The following is a 19596-nucleotide window of genomic DNA, read 5'->3' as shown; positions in this document are numbered from 1 at the left end:
AGGCTAATTAGATTCGGTTCTAGGTCGCTAGGGTACCAAAGCTGCGGAGAGCTTGGGGGGTGCGTTGAGGGATTGGGGGGATTGGAGCGCAGCGCGTTCAAGGCGCATTCGAATGACTCGTGTATAACGCTAGACCTCTTTCGGATAGCTATAAGCCAAAGCTACCCTTAAGCTACCCCGCTTTACAGCCTTATTGCAGTACCCACTCTATATGCAACGCCGATCGGCCGTTCTTGGCCGGTCATCCGTCATTCGCGTCGCAAAGCATGGGAACTCCAACTCCTCCAACGAAAACCACCTCCTATCATCACTATCGCTGCTTATCACCAACCTCAACACTTTTCCACCTAGGCACCAGGGCTCTCTATACACGCTACTACCGGGGTGATCGCGAAGATGATACGCGACGTCTTTTGCACTAGCGAAGACCGGTAACCAATTAGTCAGCTTACCAGTAGCCAGCCAGCTCCAGGTCCCCTTCCACCTTACTCGTCTCCTCCACACCTAACCCTGCCCTGCGCCCTACCCCCTGGCCCGCCCTAGATGAGTTCCGCACCGCCCTCGTCGTCGACGATCCCGCAGACGCTCTGGGACCTGCAGGTGCCAGTGCTGGTGACCCATGCCGGGGCGCCCAACACACCGTTCGTCGCCTCGGTGCCGCGCCTGAGCTACCTGGCCCTGCTCCTGCCGCGCCTGACCGCGTACTTCGGCCTGCCGTGCTCCAGCTTCCACCACGAGAACGTGCTGCTGCGCAACCTCGCCGTCGGCCTGCTCGTCGACCTGTACCAGCCGACCCTGCCCTGGCGCCTAACCGTCAGCGACGGCCTGGCCTGGGATATCGGGGACACCTTCCTTAATAGCGCTAAAGAGGCAAGTTCCACTCCCTAACCCCCTTTCCTTGCTATCGAGATCACGTCCGGCCACTAGCAACGCCAGGGAGAGGGCGTGGCTGAATAGGCTAGTATTAACCCTGCGAAATGTGGAAATAGGCCGACTTTGTGCGTAACGGCAATGCGCACCAGATCATGTCACTGTCCAAAGATCATACCACCGCCCTTTGGAACGCGGTTCAAGATAGTAAGGGCGACTTACAACCCTATTTTGCTTTCATGTGTGATATGTTACTTGGGCGACTAACTCTAGAGACTAGACGATTACGCCTCCTTCGCCAAGGTGAACTCCCGACTCCTCAACACCTCGCGCGAGCTAAGGAACGTGCCTATACGGGTGTACATCCCGCAGTCGTCCGACGACCCCGCCGGCGGCGAACAGGCGGGCTCGTTCAAGGTCGTCCAGTCTCTGGTGCAGCCGCGCGTTAGCGAGCGTACGTCGTCTCTTTCTCCTATCCCCCTTCTTCCTCTATCCTTGCCTCTAGAACCCCCTTTTCCCCTAGCGCCAACCTATATCTCCATATCTCCGTGTCCCTGCATCACTCCTTAGTTGAGCAAGCAAACCACTACCTTGCGTTAACGCCGGCGCAGGAACGCCCCAAACCCTCGGCGCCGCCCTGCGAACGCTCCTGCCGCGGCTGTTCCCCAGCAGCCGGGATCCCGTGCTCGCGGACGTGATCCTGCACGGCGCCAGCGTGCCCTTCCGCGCCCCGCTCGAGGACCTCATGCGCGAGGCCGCTTATCCGGACGGTTGGCTGTGCCTGGTCGTGAAGCCTTTAGATGTTTAAACTTACGATTTTCTTTTTTTGTCCTTTTGCCCTTATAAAGAAACGGTAAATGGTTCAGAGGGTTTGTCCGAATAGAGCAGGCGCGATGGATCTGGACGGGTGGGTCGCGACCCGTCTGTCGGCAGTAACTTTGCGGCAGGAAGTAGCGAAGTATAGCATAGGTAGCGTGTCGAATTTATTTTCCGAAGGGGAAAGAGCCCGTAATAGAGTAAAGAGAAGTTTCTCGACGTAAAACTTGTTTTTATGTTCGGGCTTACTACACCTATCCACCGGCGCGGTTACTTGATAGCCTATGGTCTTGGAAATGCATGCGGATAGCGTTCAGTCGAACGACAAACCATCCCATATCCGCGCTGTACGTGCCATTCGCTAAGTTAGCCGGCCGGTCGGGAAGCGACAATTACTACTCCTCTCTCACCGGCACCGGAGACTCACGTGTATGCAGAAAGGTGGAATCCATAAGAGTGCGGATCAATACGCGCACCCTATCCATCCATATCTCACCGGACAGCGAAGGGGGAGGGGGGAATGATAATAATGGGCAAAAATTATCAAGTTTGCTAGGGCAACTTATGTTCGATAGGCTTTGCGTTACTCTACCTACCTATCTAACCTCTCGAGCCGATTGTGCCACCACCCCCTTTTTTTCTACCTAATTAACCCCTGGCTCCCCGTGAATTGGCTGAGCGTTTAGTTAAACCGCTCACGCACGCCTCACCCACCCCCTAATAACGAAAGCTCGATAACACATACATCCATGTCACGAGTATATATGCCTTTAAGTTAGTAGATAGGGAAGTGATAATATAGATATCGGCAGTCGCGTTTCAAATTCAGGCGAGACGGTGGGCGACCCCCACCCCTTTCTTTGCTTCCCTTCCCTTTTCTCGCCTTCTAGAGGCGCTATATTGCACTGGGTTAGGTCGGGCCAGTTGGGTCTGGATGTGCGACGACCTCGGTACCTTAGGTAGGGTACTTATCTTACCCCGTGACACCCGAACGACATCGATTGTACGACGTCCGGCGTATTTTCAGAAGTGCCGTTTTTCCCGCTCCCCCCAACGAGCCTAGACAGTGGAAACGTTGAAGTTGTGAAAGAGGTAAATCAGCACGTTGCGTACCTATATATGTCCAAAACGTATGTATGCCTGAATAGTATCTAGGTACCTAGGCACATATATACGCGCGCACGACGACCATGATAGCCATGCTATGCTATGCTATGCTATATGCCTTAAACCATATATCCCTACCCTTATCTTGATCCTGATCCTTATCCATATCCTCCCGATGCCTTGCTTGCCCATCAATCCGACCAACCCAAGTCCCAAGTCCCAAGCCCCAAAGCCTAGGTAGGTAAGCCACTCGGTCGAAACCCGCTCCCCCCCCCCCCTTTCCGAATAAAAGCCCGAAACCGAAAAGACGAAAAAAAAGTAAAATAAGTTTGGTATCTCCTCCGCTCCCACCAGAAGCAGAACAATGTTCTTCCCACCGCCATGCTCTCGCAGACGCACGCGTATATCATGCAGAACAAGAGGAAGAAAGCGAGACAAAACGATGCAAGCCGCCCAAGATACCGACCGAACAATATGTACATTGGCCCATGCGGCGAATGGATGGGGGAGAGAATGATGGAAGGAGGAAAAAAGGGGCATTTAGATCGTAACAATACATATGCAACCGGTCCAAACGGGATAGACGCATTGAGCACCATTGTCGAAAGGAGTCCACGTCATGACAAATATTCGGTGTCGTTTCCTCATGCCGAACGATAGAAATCACGATTTTCAAGAACACGATAGGGCGAACGTAGTCATCAGGGGATCTTTGGTAGAGCAATGTCGAAGGACGAACCATGAGGAACCGCGAAGATTAGGAGAGAAATAGACGTAAGTATCAAATTTGTAAATAGTAAGTATAATAAGTATATACTCGTCGATGTTGATATATATATATAGTGTGTATGTAGCAGTAGTAGTGGTGGTAGTAGTAGCAGTAATATAAAAGCACAACAAAAGATGCGCGCTCTCGCAAAGGGGGGTATCCTAAGCTGTCGAGTTTCCGTAAAATCTTGTCCACAGAGGATATTCCAATGCTGCCTCGATGAAAAAACGCCGGTAGTGTATGCTCCAGTGGGCTGGCGCCACAAACGATGATAGGGTAGAAAAATAAGAGTATAAAAACACCAACGAGAAATACTTTTGCCGGAAACCAAGCACGTTCGAATGTACCTGTAGTATGCAAACTGGCACCGTAGAACCAAACATTGTCGCGCCGGACAGTCTCCCGAAAACGCCGTTGCTAGGTGCGAAACCTCCAAATACAGATTACCTCCCCCGACCAGACATTGTCACCATGTACATGGCATGAAATGACAGTTTGTCCTCGATACATCTAGTATCGAACATTATAACCGCACCAATCCAAACATGGGGCAGTTGGTCCCACCTCTAAGAGCGGGGGACCAAAAAGCCCCATTAAAACACCACAGCATCGCTCGTCCGTATCGTTTGACGCAGTCGTAGTCGTACAATTTAACAACCCAGAATCTCTCAAGGAATTTGCGGTGGAGGTAGAGGAGGTCGTCCAAGCGCGGATGGCGGAGGGGGGTGAAAGTTGTCACTAATGGGCGGTAACCCAGGCCCACCGCTCGCTATGCTTGAAAAGCTCGAGGTTGTGATGTCGTATTCGTTCGGGATGAACCCAAGATCCTTTGCCAAGCCGATCAAAATGTTCATGTCCGCTCTTAGTGCGCTCGTGGGTGTAGCAATCGTTTGGAAGAAAGAAATCGTTTTAGAAAACAAAGTGTTTAGGGTCTCCGCATCGATGAACCTGCGTAGATACCTATCCTTGAAACACGCTGCAAGAGTTAAGAGATTTCCCCATTGACTGTAAATACGTTAGCTACTGGTCGTCGTTTTCCGTGCGAGTGGATGAATTGCACTTACGCATGAGCAGTTCCGAATACGTTGGTAATGATAATTCGTTGGGTGCTAGGTATCCCATGGAACGCTCGGGTACTCTCGACGAGGGCATTGATTGCCAAGCCGGCATAGTGAAGAATCCTAGCATCCACGTTGCGAGGCATCTCTTCCATCTCGAGCGACGGCTGGGCATCGGGAGAACCTGCTTGGTTGTGATATGGTGGCCACGGTTCTCGTTCGAGGATGGCCCTCAAAAAGGGTCGATAAAGGATAACTTGCGAGCCCCAATATTTGGCACGGAGGCGAGCTCCAAGTATGTCATTGGCCGGAGGGTCTTTGTCATCCCACTGGTAGCTACCGGGCACCCAGCGGTTCCTCGAATTCGCTAGCATCTCCTCAATTCGCTTGACGCCTTCTTCGACGGCTGGGTCGCTCAACGAGATTCCGTTCCTATTCTTGCTTTGCTTCTCCGAGTCGTAGAGAAGGGTATGCACCTGGTTCAGCTGCTTTCGAAGATACAGCTGTGCAATATAACCAGTTACTATGTGCTCTGAGAAGCCCTGATTGACGGCATACTCGGAATTTGGATATGGCATCCTATCTTCATACTGCAAGATACCGGACTGAGGGAGAGGCAGCTCGGCAAGAATATCACTGTGCATCTTGCGTGTTAGTATCTTGTCAGACAAGAATAATCTTAAAGAGAATTACCTTTCCAATTGCAGGCAGGTCCAGAAGGCAAATGCCAGCTGATTATCCCTACGGGACTGTCCAATGCTCCTACCCTGGTCGTGCCACTTCGAAAGGCGATCAAGACTCCTAATTTCGATTAGTTAATGTCAACGCCTATAACTTATTTCCGTCCAGGTTTTCACTTACGGACGGAGTATGACCTGTAAATTCCGGCTTGCAAGAGATATATAAGACCAACTCTCAAGTACACGACCCAGTTGTCCGTAATACAGTCCGGCTAAGATGTGAACGTAGATGTGCTTTAGATTGAAACCGCCCATGTGGCTACCCATGATATCCATTGCAAGGGCGAAGTATTCGAGGCCGGGGATGACGTCCAGATTCCGCTTATGTGAATGAGGGCCCCTTGAGCCTGAAGGATTCCCCTGAAGGGAAGGTCTCCGACTCATGGGGATCCTCTCGCTTTCCTTAGGAGACGGCATGTTAGAGGATTGGGACTGAGAAAACATTCCCGGGGGCGATCCTTGCAAAGGCGAAGCTAAAATGCCGTTGCGAACTGAGGGCGAGTGATGCATTGGTGAGTCTGACTCGTGAACTGCGTCGGGGATCTTGTCTTTATGTAAACAAATCTTGCCCAGGGCAAAAACCATCAGGACGAGGGCGCTGTGAACGCTTCGATAAGGTCGACCAGGCTTTACAAATGTTGTCGAGGGGGTTTGCTCGTCTGCGGCAGGTGATCTCTTCCTCTTTTGTCCCGTTTCAAACGGCATAATCCCACTCGGCTGATTGACGAATCTTGCATTCCCGCCCATTTTGTTGCCTTGGCTTTTCTCAGACTTCGGTAGAGTATCGAGGAATATTTTGACCATGGCCGTAAGCTCCCTCGGAATGATTATAGGGTGCATGTTAAGGATGTTGTCCCTGAAACTCTGCACGTATCTCCAGATCTTCGTCGAGTCCCAATCTGGATTTCCATCAACATTCACAACACCTCCTCTGTACTCGACACCGGGAGGGGGCGTCAAACTGCCCACTTGACCCCAGGCTTCTCCTACGGGGGAGGGCGATGCAACATCCGAACAGTCGTCCAAAACGTCGGTCATGGTATGGTCCGGCGGTGTCTCTTTATCTGAGGCACGAATGTCCTGATCAAATCCCTCGCCTCTCCCAAAAACGCGGATTATACCGCGCTGCTGTTCTTGCCGGATTGGATATTCGTCAGGGTGATAGATCTTCTCTGCTTCCATCAGATGGTGGACCATTCTCTCAATTGATGGCCACTTCAAAAGTAAACCTGCTAATGTCGTGTGGTTCGGAGGCATGGCAGGCCTGCCAGGCGTCACAATCGGACCCGGGTGTTCCTCCATATCGTCGTCGTTCGCTTCTTGTAACGTAGCGTGAGCTTCATCCATAGTCAGACTCGGCTCCACCACAGTGCCCCCCGGAGATGATAACGATTCTTCGCCCTGGGTCTTGCTAGCAGGCGCAGGAGAGCCAGGCGGGAAATCGTCCGGATGCTCCTCTTCTTCAATTGACTCGACCTTCATGTCGGTCCCCGGATTAATCTGCTTGACTTTGGTTTCTAGGTTAAGCATCCGCTGATTCTGATTCATACTAGCCTGTGCTAATCCAGTAAGCTCCGCGTTAATATTTGACAGCTTATGATTCAACTCGTCCCTCATAGTGGAGAGCATCTCCAACAAATCCGCCGTAACTTTATCAGGCCTATATTCATCTTATGGTGAGCACTATGTTCCATATTTTTACTTTAAGCTCCACTTACTGTTTTGCCGGGGGATCTCGATATTTGCAGTCGATGTTTTTCTCCCTGCAATTTTTGCAAGGTTTAGTCTCGTCGCATTTAGCTTTGAGCTGCCTACAACTATCGCAAGCCTTATAACACACTCTAAGTCAGCTAGAACTACAACAGCTCGTTTAGGGAGCACTACCTGAGAGGCGCGCTGGGCTTTCCGCTTGGCACTGGTGGCAATCTCTACGGGATACATGGAGGCCGGAGGGCCGTATACGTGAGGAGCGTCATATGGTGGGTGCTGAGCGACCGGCGTCGGAGGAGGGTGGTAACCCTGGGGTTGCCTATACATGGCCGGCGAATGCGGCATCGATGGCCCGCCGTCGTAACTCATATGTCGTCGCGGATCGTCTTGAGGCGGAGGAGGATTCGGATGTGGAGGACCATGAGGACCGGGCTGAAGACCCTCTGCAACGCCACCGGTCGAGTTTGGTCGGCGCAGCTGGGGAAGGGAGTTCTCTTCGGCAGGATCTCGTTTCACAACCGGCTCTCGAGGGGCATAGGACGGGTAAGGTGGATGCGCTGACGAGGGAGGGAGAGGCGGCTGTCGAAGAGAATCATGCATTGGCGGGTACTGGTCGTGTTCATGATGGCGACGGTCGTCGAGGTGATGGTGAGCCGACGACAAGGGCAGCTCGGGAGGCCGCGAGAATGGAGGCGGATGCTGGGACGGATGTTGGTAGGGCGGCGGCGCAGGATGATGAGGACCTGATGCTGGCGGCAGATGTGCGGCGGTAGGATGAGGCAGTGATACGGCCTGATGCGCTGACCATGACGGACCGGTATGTAGAAGCCGGGGACGTTTATGTTCAGGCGGCCCAGGTTCCATGCTTGGGGTGTTATATGCTTAGAGTCATAGGCGGAAGCAAGCACAGGTCAGGCAAGGCGAAAAAAAAAGAAACAACGGGGAAGGTGGTCATGAGAAAGGCGATCAGGAAGGAGACCAAAATGGCCCCGGAGCAGGATGGAACAACCGGCTCGTCGACCTTGCCAAGACAAGCTCAGACTACACGCTGGTCAGTTAGGGTAGGGTGTGGAGGAAGGGACACTGATGATGTCGCAGCTCTTATTGGTGAAGCTTATGATGACATTGAAGGGTCGGTGTAATTGTCTTGTACTCCGTATATGGTGTAGGGGACAGGCTGCGAGAGCTCGTCAGTTCTCGAACGAGGCGCGTGGAGGCGGTCCCGGGTCCCTGGGTGAAGCTCTGCGGTCCGGAGGAGCCCAAATTCAGAAGATCAGCAGTTGGGCAGAGACGAAGCTACTATGCTACTACTACTTAACGTCTGTTGTAACTGTACAGACGCCGGGCGAGGGGGATCTAGGTATGTATCCAAGGATTTCCCGGGGGGCTAGGTAGTAGGGCGAAAAGAAAAAAAAAAAGAAACGACGTCGTCGAAAGCTTCAGGAGACGGAGGAGGTTTTTGGTGGATGTCAAACAGGGAAAACCGCGAGACCCAGGGTTGAGTAGCAAAGTAACAGAGTGGGTAAAGAGGGTCATCAACGAAAGCTCAGGTTATTTCGGCGTCCCAGAGACGATTTGCCCTGGACGGTTGGAAGCCCTGGAAGCTGGGTGAGGGTACGTACATTTTACCATAGTACAAGAATGTGGGTATCTGTTGTATTTGGTATATTTGGTACCCCTACGGCATGGGTACGTACCGGCGCACTATCGTGGTCGTAGTTTTTCAATCCTTGCTCGTGGTGATGGACACACATATCACCAGGATGGTCGAAGCTAAAGCCTAGTTCCTGTACATAGTAGATGGGAACAAGGGTCTTGGGGTTGGACATGGGGACGGACGAAGAACGAAGCAGGCGATCGATAAAGTACTGGTACGAAATAATTGCACGTCTTGGCGGAGTGGATGGCCGAATATAGTAGACCGCAGCCAGAATGTACAATATGTACAATACATGCCTACATCCCATACAACTGATACGCACACAACGAGTCGTTATGTATATATCTTGTGTATGGATGTATGTATGCATGTATGCGTCCAGCCTGTGGTGTATGGTCTGGTACATAGCAAGCCGTTGGGTATGGTAACGACTTTTGCCCAAGTTGATTGGATGTCGAGATGATGGTATTTCTCCACCATGTTCCTTAGGGCCTAGGACCGAGGATATTATGACATCCATATCCATACATACATATTGTATGTACGCTGCTGGGGAATGACAGCGGACTATTATGTACGTAACGTACGTGAATTGCGCATACCTACCCGAAGTTGGAAGCTATTTAGTCACAAGTCAGTTAGTTTAGTCAGTCTCTTACTAGTAAATGGTAGAGGGCGGTGAAGAAGATTCGAAGAGACCGAAGGAAGAGAGGCAAGAAGCGTCAGAGCGACAGCGAACTTGCGATGACTTCTTTTCGGGGGGAGCCCGCCAAGTACCTAAGCAAATTTCAGTGGAGGGGTTTTCCAAGCAATTTTTTTTTCTTTCCTGAGTCGGCTCTAATTGACGAATGGCGATCGGTTTACAGGCTAGACAAAAGGAGGCCTAGTAATTGTAAGTGTCGTAAAATTCGGGATTTAGCGACTGCTTGATTAGCCACAGTCAAAGCCGGACGAGGGTTTAAGATCCATAGATACAGAATAGGAATAGCATTATTCCCGACTCCAATAACAGCCGCGAGTCAGCTTGGATGGGCTGGATGGGCTGGATGGGCTACCAGTTTGCGGCGTGAGGGAGATCATTGTCGAGGAAGAAGAGAGAAATGATATGCGAAAATGATCGGAAGCAGGACCTGCAAGACCTGCAAGACCTGCAAGAGCAAGACCTGGAGCACGCAGGTGGAAGTCCCGTTGTGTTACAATAAGTGTTACTACAGGTGCTACCTATGGCTACGAGTGTTACTACGAAGGAAGCCGCCATACACTACGTGAGCGCAGGTACCTAGGCAGTAGGTACAGCACGAGATATACTTGCGCGATACATCATTTTGAATTGCGCTTGATACTTAGCTTTATGTTCAACCAAAGTTGCCGAATTATTAAGTTCTGTCTCTCTGCTCCTTCTTGTCTGTAGTGTCCATTCTCTGAGAGAGGTCTGTCTTGCCTTACTTCGTAGCGTGGTCTAGATAAGTTAAGCGCCTGTGGGGCATGCTAAATGGGACCCGACCGACAACGGTCTCCGTCACCTTCGAGAGGTACCCGTCCCTCCAACAATTATTAGTGGAAGCTATACATTCGTCGAGGCGGATGCAGAAAAGAATCAGATACCAAACTTATCTAGGTAGGCCTCTCTGCGTTACACATAATAGTAACACTTTATCAAATAACTGCAGTACGTGCGTGTATGGACTTGTTTGCGTTTATCTACATAGATAACCATTCATTGGATCTCACATTATTGGACGTTAGGCATGCGTTGAACTTGCTCTTAATAGAGATTCTTATATTAAACCGCATGTCTCATATGGACCGTATGGCCCGTATGGGCCATATGCCAGCTACCTAGGTATCTATCTACGATATGAATGGATGTATGTAAGTTTGTACTATTAAAGAACTTTTTATTATAGATATAAAACTAATGCGTGTCTGATAGCTATAGCTTCTAATAGGCTAGTTTGCTTTTCTTCGTCTGATCGGGTCAGTCAGGTGTGCGTTCAACAGGGATATCCTACGCTTCTATTCCTCACCAAAAGTCTAAGCACATCTCAAGTGCTCTCTTGAGGCGGGGCAAACTCCAAATGTTCACCACCTCCATCTGCTCCATCTCCGCCATCCTCTGTTGACAGCGAGGCGGATGGTGTCATGTTTTCTAACTATGACCCTCCTTGGACAAGGAACAGCTAAAAACGAGGCGCGGCGATCCTTGACGGGGAATAATGGCTACAGAGACTCGGGAATGAGCTTATCTTCAGACGGTGGTCTCGCGGCATCGATTCGACCAGAGAGGTTAACGTCGAAAGGGCTAACCTTTTAGTTTCATACGCGACCAGTTTTAACCGGGGCCTTAAACCCTTACTATTTTGAGAATTGCCTACTTTTATAAACTTCCTTACCTTTGACAGCGACCGCATGTCCACATGCGAACAATATTTCTCCGTTCTCGAATCATAGCCAAGGCACCGAGACCCCAAGGTCCAGTCTCGGACATTGCATTGCCCAATGGCCTGGAAAAGCGGCTGATCAGTAGCTGCAAGTACAGACATGCGTATCCTTGGTTTCCTTGGGTCTGGTACATACAGTACCATGCTTGGGATGCGGGTATGCAATGTGTAAGCGGCACGTCTTTGCTCTGGCCTATGGAGACAGTGAGGATGATGGGTACATGTTCTCCTCAACCTTATTCCTTATTCGAGACATCGAGTTGCATCAGTCATTCTCCTGCTTTGCTGTTGGTTGTAAAATGACAGTCACCAAGAAGACCAACGGCACCGGCCGGCAAGGGTTATAACCAGCCACGGAGTCTAAAGGCGGTTCAACGCAATACCTTGATTGGATATCTTGGGACTTCTCGGCACGGGGCGTTTCTTAGTGAGGCGAGGGAGATAGTTAACACGCACAAGATCACGCAAAAACCATTCCCTAAATACATAGACTACTACATGTGGCTACCCGGCGATCTCGGGCTAATGTATGTAGGTGCTGTTAGGGGTAGGTAGTTAACGTCACACGTAGGACTAGGGTGAGGGATAGATATATTCTGCTATTTTAGATACCTATGTAGTCTGTCGAATTGCTGCAATTCTTGACATCATCCTCTTTACTAGGTGGTTTCTGGTTGAAGCCAAGCTTAGTGTCTTGATACCTACCTATCCACCCACCTGATGTATGTGCGTTCACCGCCAAAATTTCAGAATTGGCATCTCGTGGGTCTAACGCAATCGCTTACTCAAGCCTGCGTTAATGCGCTTGTGTAGTAAATTTGCGGTCTACGACACCAACATCGCACATTTTCATTACAATTCCTATAGCAGCGACAACAATTGCCGAATGGGTGAGGAGTAGGTATGAGATCCCTAAATAATTGTGAACTTCCTCGCGCAATGAGGATGGGGGCTTAGTGAGATGATAGGTAGTTAAATTCGGTCATCAAAGCTGAAGCTATTGATAGGAGCGAGTACCCCTCCCACCCCATCCCGCTCTAGCCAATCCCGAGAAGTGACGATTTTAATACTACGCCGCAGTCGTACGCATGGGCATCGCTCGCATACATGAATTCCAGACCCCAACCTAACCCATTTCTAAAAGTCGGGTGAGAAACGGTGTAGCGAGCTAGATGGCTAGATAGTTAGATGGCTGGCTGGCTGACAGGTGGTTAGGAGGAGCTATACACAGATCGCTGTCATGGAGCACGGCCGTCATGCGGGTAGAGCTGATGTGACATGCATGCATCCATGGTCATGCCGTGAGTACACATGTGCTGGAACGGCATTAAAAGAGCCGTATTAGTTGACATGAGCATGGATATAATCATTTCAAGACATGCCCATAGACATATTCGGTTACCTGCCTGGTTGCAGGTAGCAGATGTGCTGTGACGGATATTATATGGTGTCATTGGCGTGCAGTTCGGTTTTGGTTTGATATTGTTATATGTGGCTCTCTTCTTAGTGGTGATCGGGGTTTTAAGGGATTGAGATTAGCAAGGGTGTCAACAACTTTACGCGGCCTTCTCTATCTGGGAATCCCCCATTTCCGTCATCAAAATGTCCTCAGGGTTTTCGGCATGTACATATACATAGCAAAAACATATACATGGTGGTCATCGGTCCGCCGTGCATCAGCGATCTCCATGATTGTCCCGTTCTAGCAAGTCCGCTGAACGATTTGCTCTTAACGCTTTGTGCTACACCGGTTCGTGGTCAGATAATACCATGATACTTAATATTGCGGCATAATATTTCGAATATATGCTGTGGAGCGCAGGGTCTTACTACATGTAAAGGATCTCATATGTCAAGGTATTATGTTAAGCAATTCACCGCATTCAGTTGGTCGGAGTTAAGACGGCTTCTCGCGCCAAGAGGTATGAATTTATATCCTCAAGTTAGAATTGAGAAACAACAAAAGATAAAACATGTGCTTCCATATATTTTAATGTATGTATGTACATAAAGTGTTGATGTTGAGTTTCACAGTTCCAGAGTACCGCATACTGGTAGGTAGTGTTAACTTGAGATGTGACACGTCTATCCGAATCTTGGGCGAACTGGGCGAAACAACCCCAAAAAAGAAAAAGACTTACCGAGCCAAAAGATGCAAATCGGAGGTTTCGGCCCATGGGCCCGCAAAAATGATTTCGATTGGCAATTCTAGTCACCGTCTATTCGTTTATTCCGTACATATTATTTCTTCGGTAGGAGACATGATACATACGTTCATCCATATCAACAACCTGTAACGACTCGCGACTCTGGCTCCATATGTCCTGTGTACCGCAAATTCGTATCTGGCGACGGCACTACGGCATTCCACTAATCGCAAAACTTGTAGATATCAGGTCTTGTTTACGAGATAGAGAGCAAGGCAAGGATATTGCTGTCGTAGTAGTGTTACGAACAAATACCGGCTTTGATAAAGCCGTGTTTGATATTAGGTTGATATTGTTTCTGCCGGATCACTAAACAGTGGCTTAGAGGTTTCCTACTAAATCCTGAATTAGTGACACTTGTTACGTGATATTGCCTGTCGTCAGCCTTGTGTTGCTACAGAGTAAATAATAGTCCCGAGATGTCGGAAACCCATGACCACCAGCATTGCTAGGTAGCCTCGTCCTAACGTTCTAGTTTTATTATTAAGACAAGGTTGCCATGCCATCTTTCGCCTCTTAACCCAAACTCGGCATCTCGATCGAGCAACCTGGTTAGTTGATACTTGGTCTTGGCTGTTTCGAGGCTGGTGTAGTACAATGTACTGTGTTGCGGTGTTCGGGATCATGGCAAAACAAGATATCGAGGACTCTTTAGCGTCGCTATCGGGTGATTTCGAACGCTGGCGAACAACACCTATAAAACGATATATAATAGGCATTGGGCTATTCACATCTCCATATAGGCAAGGAAGATGTCTAGCATATCGATGGTGTATCACGTATCCATACCGTGTTTGTGGGACAGCAGCCGTTATGCCCCGCAATTCACCTATACCCCTGGCCTGTTTTCGTTCGAGATTTATGGACAAATGATGTTCTGAAGTCCATACATAGTATCCCATACTTGCTAGCGATTAGCCGCAAAGCCCATGACCTCTCTGAAGCTGCCGGATTTGGCGACATGCAGAGATTTCAATGTCCCCGCCATTACAGACATGACAGTAGCTCCCGAGCCCTGCCGTGCCGAAACTACATATGTATGGAGCGCCGCAAACCGAGAACCGAGAACGAAGGTATGTATCTAAGTTTTTGTCATGTATTATAGGGGATGTGTATTAATACTTACGGCTACCATATAAGAAGATGTGTTTTGCTAAGTATCTTCTTGTTAACGAATACTACTCTATATATATGAATACAAACAGATAGTTACATACATATCATCATATGTACTATGTACGTAGCTGAAGCTCTTAGTGTGAAGGTCTAGAATGTTTCTGGCTTAGGCGCGGGTATACAAACCAGTGCTAAGCGTGGCAGCGTGGGAACGTTGCGGGCTCAGTCAATTTACTACAAAGCCACGTGCGCCAGTGTCAGGCCACTTCAATAGCTTCCTGTCGTAAGCAATATTTCTCCCGCTTCGGATTTCATGCTTCGAGATTAAAGGGACCATATTGAATTATGGAATAGCTGAACGTCATGAAAGCCTCCGTCGCTACACTAGTTAAATTCTCCTACATAGTACAGAATATAGTCCTTCTCGGTTAAGCACGGTCGAGCCGCACTGACGTATTTGTCCTTGCAGGCGGGTTCATACGGAGTCTTGAGCTGCCTGGTCAGGTCCAAAATATGGAACCCTGTGACACTCTTAAATGCTTAACGCAAATCCTTCTAAATATAATCAACCTTTATCTTCAGTCCTAAGACATGGTAAATGCTCTACTATGCACGAACTTGTTGCTCACGTCAACCGGGCAAGACCGATATCTGCGCGAATTAAGGGTTAAACGAGAGCTACGTCGTTCTGGTTGTTCTCGTTCCCGGATTTAGTCGCCTCCTGGAATATGGAGTTTTGAAAATCTGAAAATCCTTAGGGATGCGATTTCGCTGAGCGGCCTTACGCATTACCCAGTGTGGCAGTGAGTCCGCGGTAAGCGAGCAGGCGGGACATTCGATATTCAGCTCTCCCTTTCCAGTGGTGCCCAATGAGGTTTGCGATTGAATCCCAGAGTCACGGACATGGAGAGATCAAGCTTCCCAGCGGTTTCAAAATTCTAGCTGCGTCGCCGCTTACAACCTGGTTTTGTGGGCGGACTATCTCGACGATCTCGCTTTTATAGTCGCAAAGGAAGAACATAGCCGATTCGCTTCGATCCCTTCGGTGGCTCAGACGTATGGCCACCGGTATGGAGTATTTCAGACGAGACATTGAACCCTTTCGAACGGGCATTGAGAACTAACCTCGCAAATCTTCGGACTTGTTACGACTGCACTGACTATGCTAGTTACCTATTCAGCTAGTATGTGTACCTCGGGTACCTTGGATACCTAGGGAGCTACTAGGTAGCTAGCCAGCTAGGTAACCACGTTGCTACATACCCATCTAGTCCTACCGGATTCCCAATCATTGCGGCTCAAAAGACTACTTCGCAAGACTGGTTTCCTCGTACATATCTCATCCTTGCGAAGCCAATCACTCGTGATGTGCAACCCCGTGGGGTTCTGTGACTATGAGTTAAGTTTACGGGTTCGTACAACCCATTTACGGTGCAATGCATGAAGGTGCATCGGCAGTTCAACGACGCCAATTAGGTAGGTGTATGTAAAGACGAATCCTTCCAATGGAAGACGAATGGAAAAACGAGCCAGGTAGCATAATTGCGAATCTCGCATTCGATCCCGTGAGAGTGCGAAAATATGCAACCCTTTACGGGCAGATATTCGCATAAAGTCAGGTCATTATTATGCAATCTCGCAGGGTCAAATCTCCGTTGAAAGGGGGGTCCCCAATCAAGGAATCTCAACACATGGTAGAGAACCGAAACGACGGCGTCGATACTCTCGAGCTTCACTAGCCTTATTTCGCCCGATCTACCTTAGCTTCACAAAAACATGTGATTCTAGCCGCCTTCTTCAAGCTTCTAGTTGGGATATCTTGGACCTCTTGTGTCAAAATGCACTAGAGCTGTGGGGGGTGACATGATCTGCCCCCACAAGGTGATTGTTGAAGGATGGTAATTAACTAAGTAAAGGAAAAGACTTTCAATATTGGGCATCTATTTGCGCAGCGTAATATCATCTTTCATACGAGCCCAGATATAGCTGTGTTTAGGGTTCAACAAGCAAATTTTTCTTGGTTTGAAGACGTCGTATAGCTTACGGCTATGTTTCTCGGTATTTCGGACGAAAGGAACGACAGGAAGCTGCAAGGCTACTGGTCCATTAACCAGCTACGAGCGTTCAGGACAAGGCTGATATATGGATACATCTTGAATCATTGTGACGTGTGTGTAAATCTACCCTCTAGGAGCGCCCGGAGCCCTTACTATGTAGATAGATAAGGCCCTCATGGGGCAGTTATCGCTATTGTACATGTACACACATCTAACGGAAAGGCTAAACCTACTACGTAGATTCCTCACGACCCTTAGCATGAATCGGGAAAAGATATGCCGATGCTTCAATGTAGCTCGGTGGATCAATATGCCTACGATGTCTTAGATAGTTATTGCGAGGGTGTATATAAGTATTGTACATGCCTCACAGGGACACCCATCACGATGACATCGTTGACCTTAATTTGACCTAGCAGGAACCATACCTGGATGGGATGTAAGCCCGAGACAAAAAGGTCCCTTGAAATGCTTTGATTACCGTACGGCACATGATTTTGTGTCGATCAAGTCTAGACCTCTGGGATCCTTGCTAGAATGTTACGTACTCTCACCTGTCAAAAGATTACCCCATTTTTATATTCGTGTATTATGTGTCAAGGGTTTCTCTCTAGGTACCTACTGTCCAGTATACTACCTATATCAAGGCAGAACAGAGCTAGTGCAAGGCACGTAACTGCAGAAGTCATGTAGTTAAAACAAACTCATTTAACATATCAAGTCTAAAAAACTCACCATTACGAACCGAGTAATTATATACGACGTACATAAGGGCTTCTTTTCCAGTTTGTGATATCTCTATGCCATTGGGCATCAATATTATCAGCTTGGCAAATGATCTGCGACGCTACCGAGGTAGCGGCCCATCGTGGGCTATAATGGCTATAATAGGATCGTTGCGGTTATTAACTGCCAGGGCCCATTTTTAAGAGAGAAAAATCTATCCCCTGCCATCCTCGACCGAAGCAGCCAAGGTACGGCACAGTTCACCTCCATGCTTTGATCACGTGATCGCTGGCGATACCAAGTCAAGAGCTTCACCGTAGTCCATGTGCGTCAAGGATCCCCGCCTTTTTCCTAATCCACCAAGGTGAGAAATCTGTTACCTCAAGGACGGGCTCGTGGCTCCATTGCTGATTGGCTATTTAGCACGGCGAAAAGTCCGCCACTCTTGGTATGTCAAGGGTATGTTTTGTTCGAGCCCCTCCAAGACCAAGACCTTGGGACGACGGCGTAAGGCATCAATGTTGAAACTTCGCGCAACCGATCATGAATCTCCAACGAACTCGCTATCGTCTCAACTATCTGCCGTACTTATCTTGGAACCGGCATGATCTACTAAAGGAAGAAAATTCTTACCACGCTATTAAAATATTTCAAATCTCGAAATCTAGCCCCAACACATCTCCTTTTTTCTACGAAGAGATTGTTATGCAAGGGCGTATACGGATGACAGCAACGGGGCAGATCTTAGAATCGGTACCTAAGCTAACGAAGTGAGAGATAATTTCATGTCCGTCCTGATAGTCGCAAGAGAATTGCCGGCCTTCTACATTAGAGAACGCACTAGAAGGCGCTGTCTCAGACATGCTTCGTACGCATTTCGTCTGCCACGCTGAGATGAGACAATTGGCAAATAAGCCTCTAGTTTAATAACCACGAGGCGCAACCGATATATGCTCAGTCAGCCCAGCCTCGTGCGGATTTCCGACCCTGCCAAGGATCGAGTTCTTCTAGCATGCCCATCATAACCGTTCGTAGTTAACTCGTAACATTTAGTTCGCAACTCCAACGACGTATCCAGAAATGGCATTCTCTTCGTTCCGTTACCCGCGCGTATGTACAAGTCAGGCTTCATCGCTATGACAATTCCCCTGGAAATCCTATTTGATACGGCATTACGTATACTCTCATGGAGCTACGGCTGAGTAGGATCTCACCGGTCGAAAATAATCCAACCTTTTCCTACTAAATAGTCGCATTTTAAGCGATTCGACTTGGTAGCGAAATCTGTCAAAAGTCTTGGCTCTCTAGTTCAACGTTACAGTCCTGCCTACAACGCATTGCAGAGTACCCAGACTTCCAGACTGCCCAGATATGGTCCCTCTAAAACAGTAAACGCGGCTAGCACAAACCAACGTTTCACTCTTGCATTTTAACTTCCGTATCGAGTTATTCTGGCAAAGCAACGCCATGTAAAGTGGCCCATAAACTCGCACTTTCTACAACCTCGAATTATGACATATCATTCCCAATAACCAGGTACTTTTCACCGTGATACCCTCAAACTCCCGTTCGCCCAGCGTCTCGGCCAGTTGATAAGATTACGAATAGTAATTCCATTGCCGTCCATCTTTGCCGGCTGTTGCTATGACCGTCAGCAGCGTAGTGTATGACACTGTATATATGCATCTATCATACGAGAGAAATTGTTACCCGTTTCTTCCCGTATGAGAGACCTTCACCGGACGGCCCATATCGGTTATTAACATTGGGCAAGTAATACTACCTAGGTATGTTATGTGGTAAGGTCATTTATTTCTATTATTCGATGGTACCCAATTCTCCTTCGCGATCTGAACAATCCCATTTTACCCCACGATACGCTCATACGCTCACTCATCTTGTCATCCCAAGTCTTACATTCAAGCTTATCTCACTGATACCTCTTCATCCATGGAAAAATAAGAATGTGACCGACCCCCAACACCTATCATATTGCGAGCTTTTTGCTTACCAAGCTGTGAAATAGGTCAGAACAGGCAAACGCTTACGCCTACCTCGCGCCTGATTGCCTCGATTCGAATATATCACGCTCACACATCTTCCTCATATGGCAACCCGTTGCCTGGCTGGCTGACCTCCCCTTTTCTCCTTTTTTCTCTTCCGCCACCTAAAATCTCGAGTATCTACACCTCTGCGGATGTATCCGCCTCCTGTACGATGTATGAGGTACGCGTGCGCAAGACCCGCGAAAGGGGTCGCGCATTAGGGCTGAGGTCATCCGTGTTCCGATTATGAAACGCCTCCACGATTTGAATCGGC

At 48.8% G+C, this 19596-nt stretch overlaps 3 protein-coding genes across 3 annotated transcripts; 1 reads left to right on the top strand and 2 right to left on the bottom strand.

Annotated features, from left to right (window-relative positions):
- Positions 1-282: 282 nt before the first annotated feature.
- Positions 283-1832, top strand: F4807DRAFT_395012 (autophagy protein Apg5-domain-containing protein). Its single transcript, XM_047995943.1, has 4 exons — positions 283-870; positions 990-1077; positions 1151-1324; positions 1482-1832. The coding sequence occupies exons 1-4, from the start codon at positions 544-546 to the stop codon at positions 1676-1678; spliced, it is 786 nt and encodes a 261-aa protein (XP_047856104.1). The 5' UTR covers positions 283-543; the 3' UTR covers positions 1679-1832.
- Positions 1833-3528: 1696 nt separating this feature from the next.
- On the bottom strand, positions 3529-7878 carry F4807DRAFT_473035 (uncharacterized protein; the record flags this gene model as incomplete). The annotated part of the gene is made up of 7 exons (XM_048003066.1): positions 3529-4567; positions 4627-5256; positions 5314-5421; positions 5482-7020; positions 7079-7188; positions 7245-7649; positions 7729-7878. The coding sequence occupies 7 exons, from the start codon at positions 7876-7878 to the stop codon at positions 4231-4233; spliced, it is 3279 nt and encodes a 1092-aa protein (XP_047856103.1). The 3' UTR covers positions 3529-4230.
- A 5392-nt stretch (positions 7879-13270) lies between these two features.
- On the bottom strand, positions 13271-14452 carry F4807DRAFT_418312 (uncharacterized protein). Its single transcript, XM_047997298.1, has one exon. It carries the CDS (start codon positions 14278-14280, stop codon positions 13759-13761), a length of 522 nt encoding a protein of 173 aa, XP_047856102.1. The 5' UTR covers positions 14281-14452; the 3' UTR covers positions 13271-13758.
- Positions 14453-19596: the final 5144 nt, after the last annotated feature.

The sequence above is a fragment of the Annulohypoxylon truncatum genome, assembly GCF_022578515.1.
Source record: "Annulohypoxylon truncatum strain CBS 140777 unplaced genomic scaffold F4807scaffold_9, whole genome shotgun sequence".
NCBI classification, from domain to species: domain Eukaryota; kingdom Fungi; phylum Ascomycota; class Sordariomycetes; order Xylariales; family Hypoxylaceae; genus Annulohypoxylon; species Annulohypoxylon truncatum.
The sequence above is the reverse complement of the archived record's forward strand: the minus strand, read 5'-3'. Positions and strand labels throughout refer to the sequence as shown.

What these genes read in the sequence shown, in the direction of transcription:
- F4807DRAFT_395012 (XM_047995943.1), top strand. Translation starts at nt 544, where the DNA reads ATGAGTTCCGCACCGCCCTCGTCGTCGACGATCCCGCAGACGCTCTGG. An exon ending in TCCTTAATAGCGCTAAAGAG is followed by an intron (nt 871 to 989) that starts GCAAGTTCCACT and finishes ATGTGGAAATAG; the next exon opens with GCCGACTTTGTGCGTAACGG. An exon ending in TTGGAACGCGGTTCAAGATA is followed by an intron (nt 1,078 to 1,150) that starts GTAAGGGCGACT and finishes TCTAGAGACTAG; the next exon opens with ACGATTACGCCTCCTTCGCC.
- F4807DRAFT_418312 (XM_047997298.1), bottom strand. Translation starts at nt 14,280, where the DNA reads ATGGGATACTATGTATGGACTTCAGAACATCATTTGTCCATAAATCTC.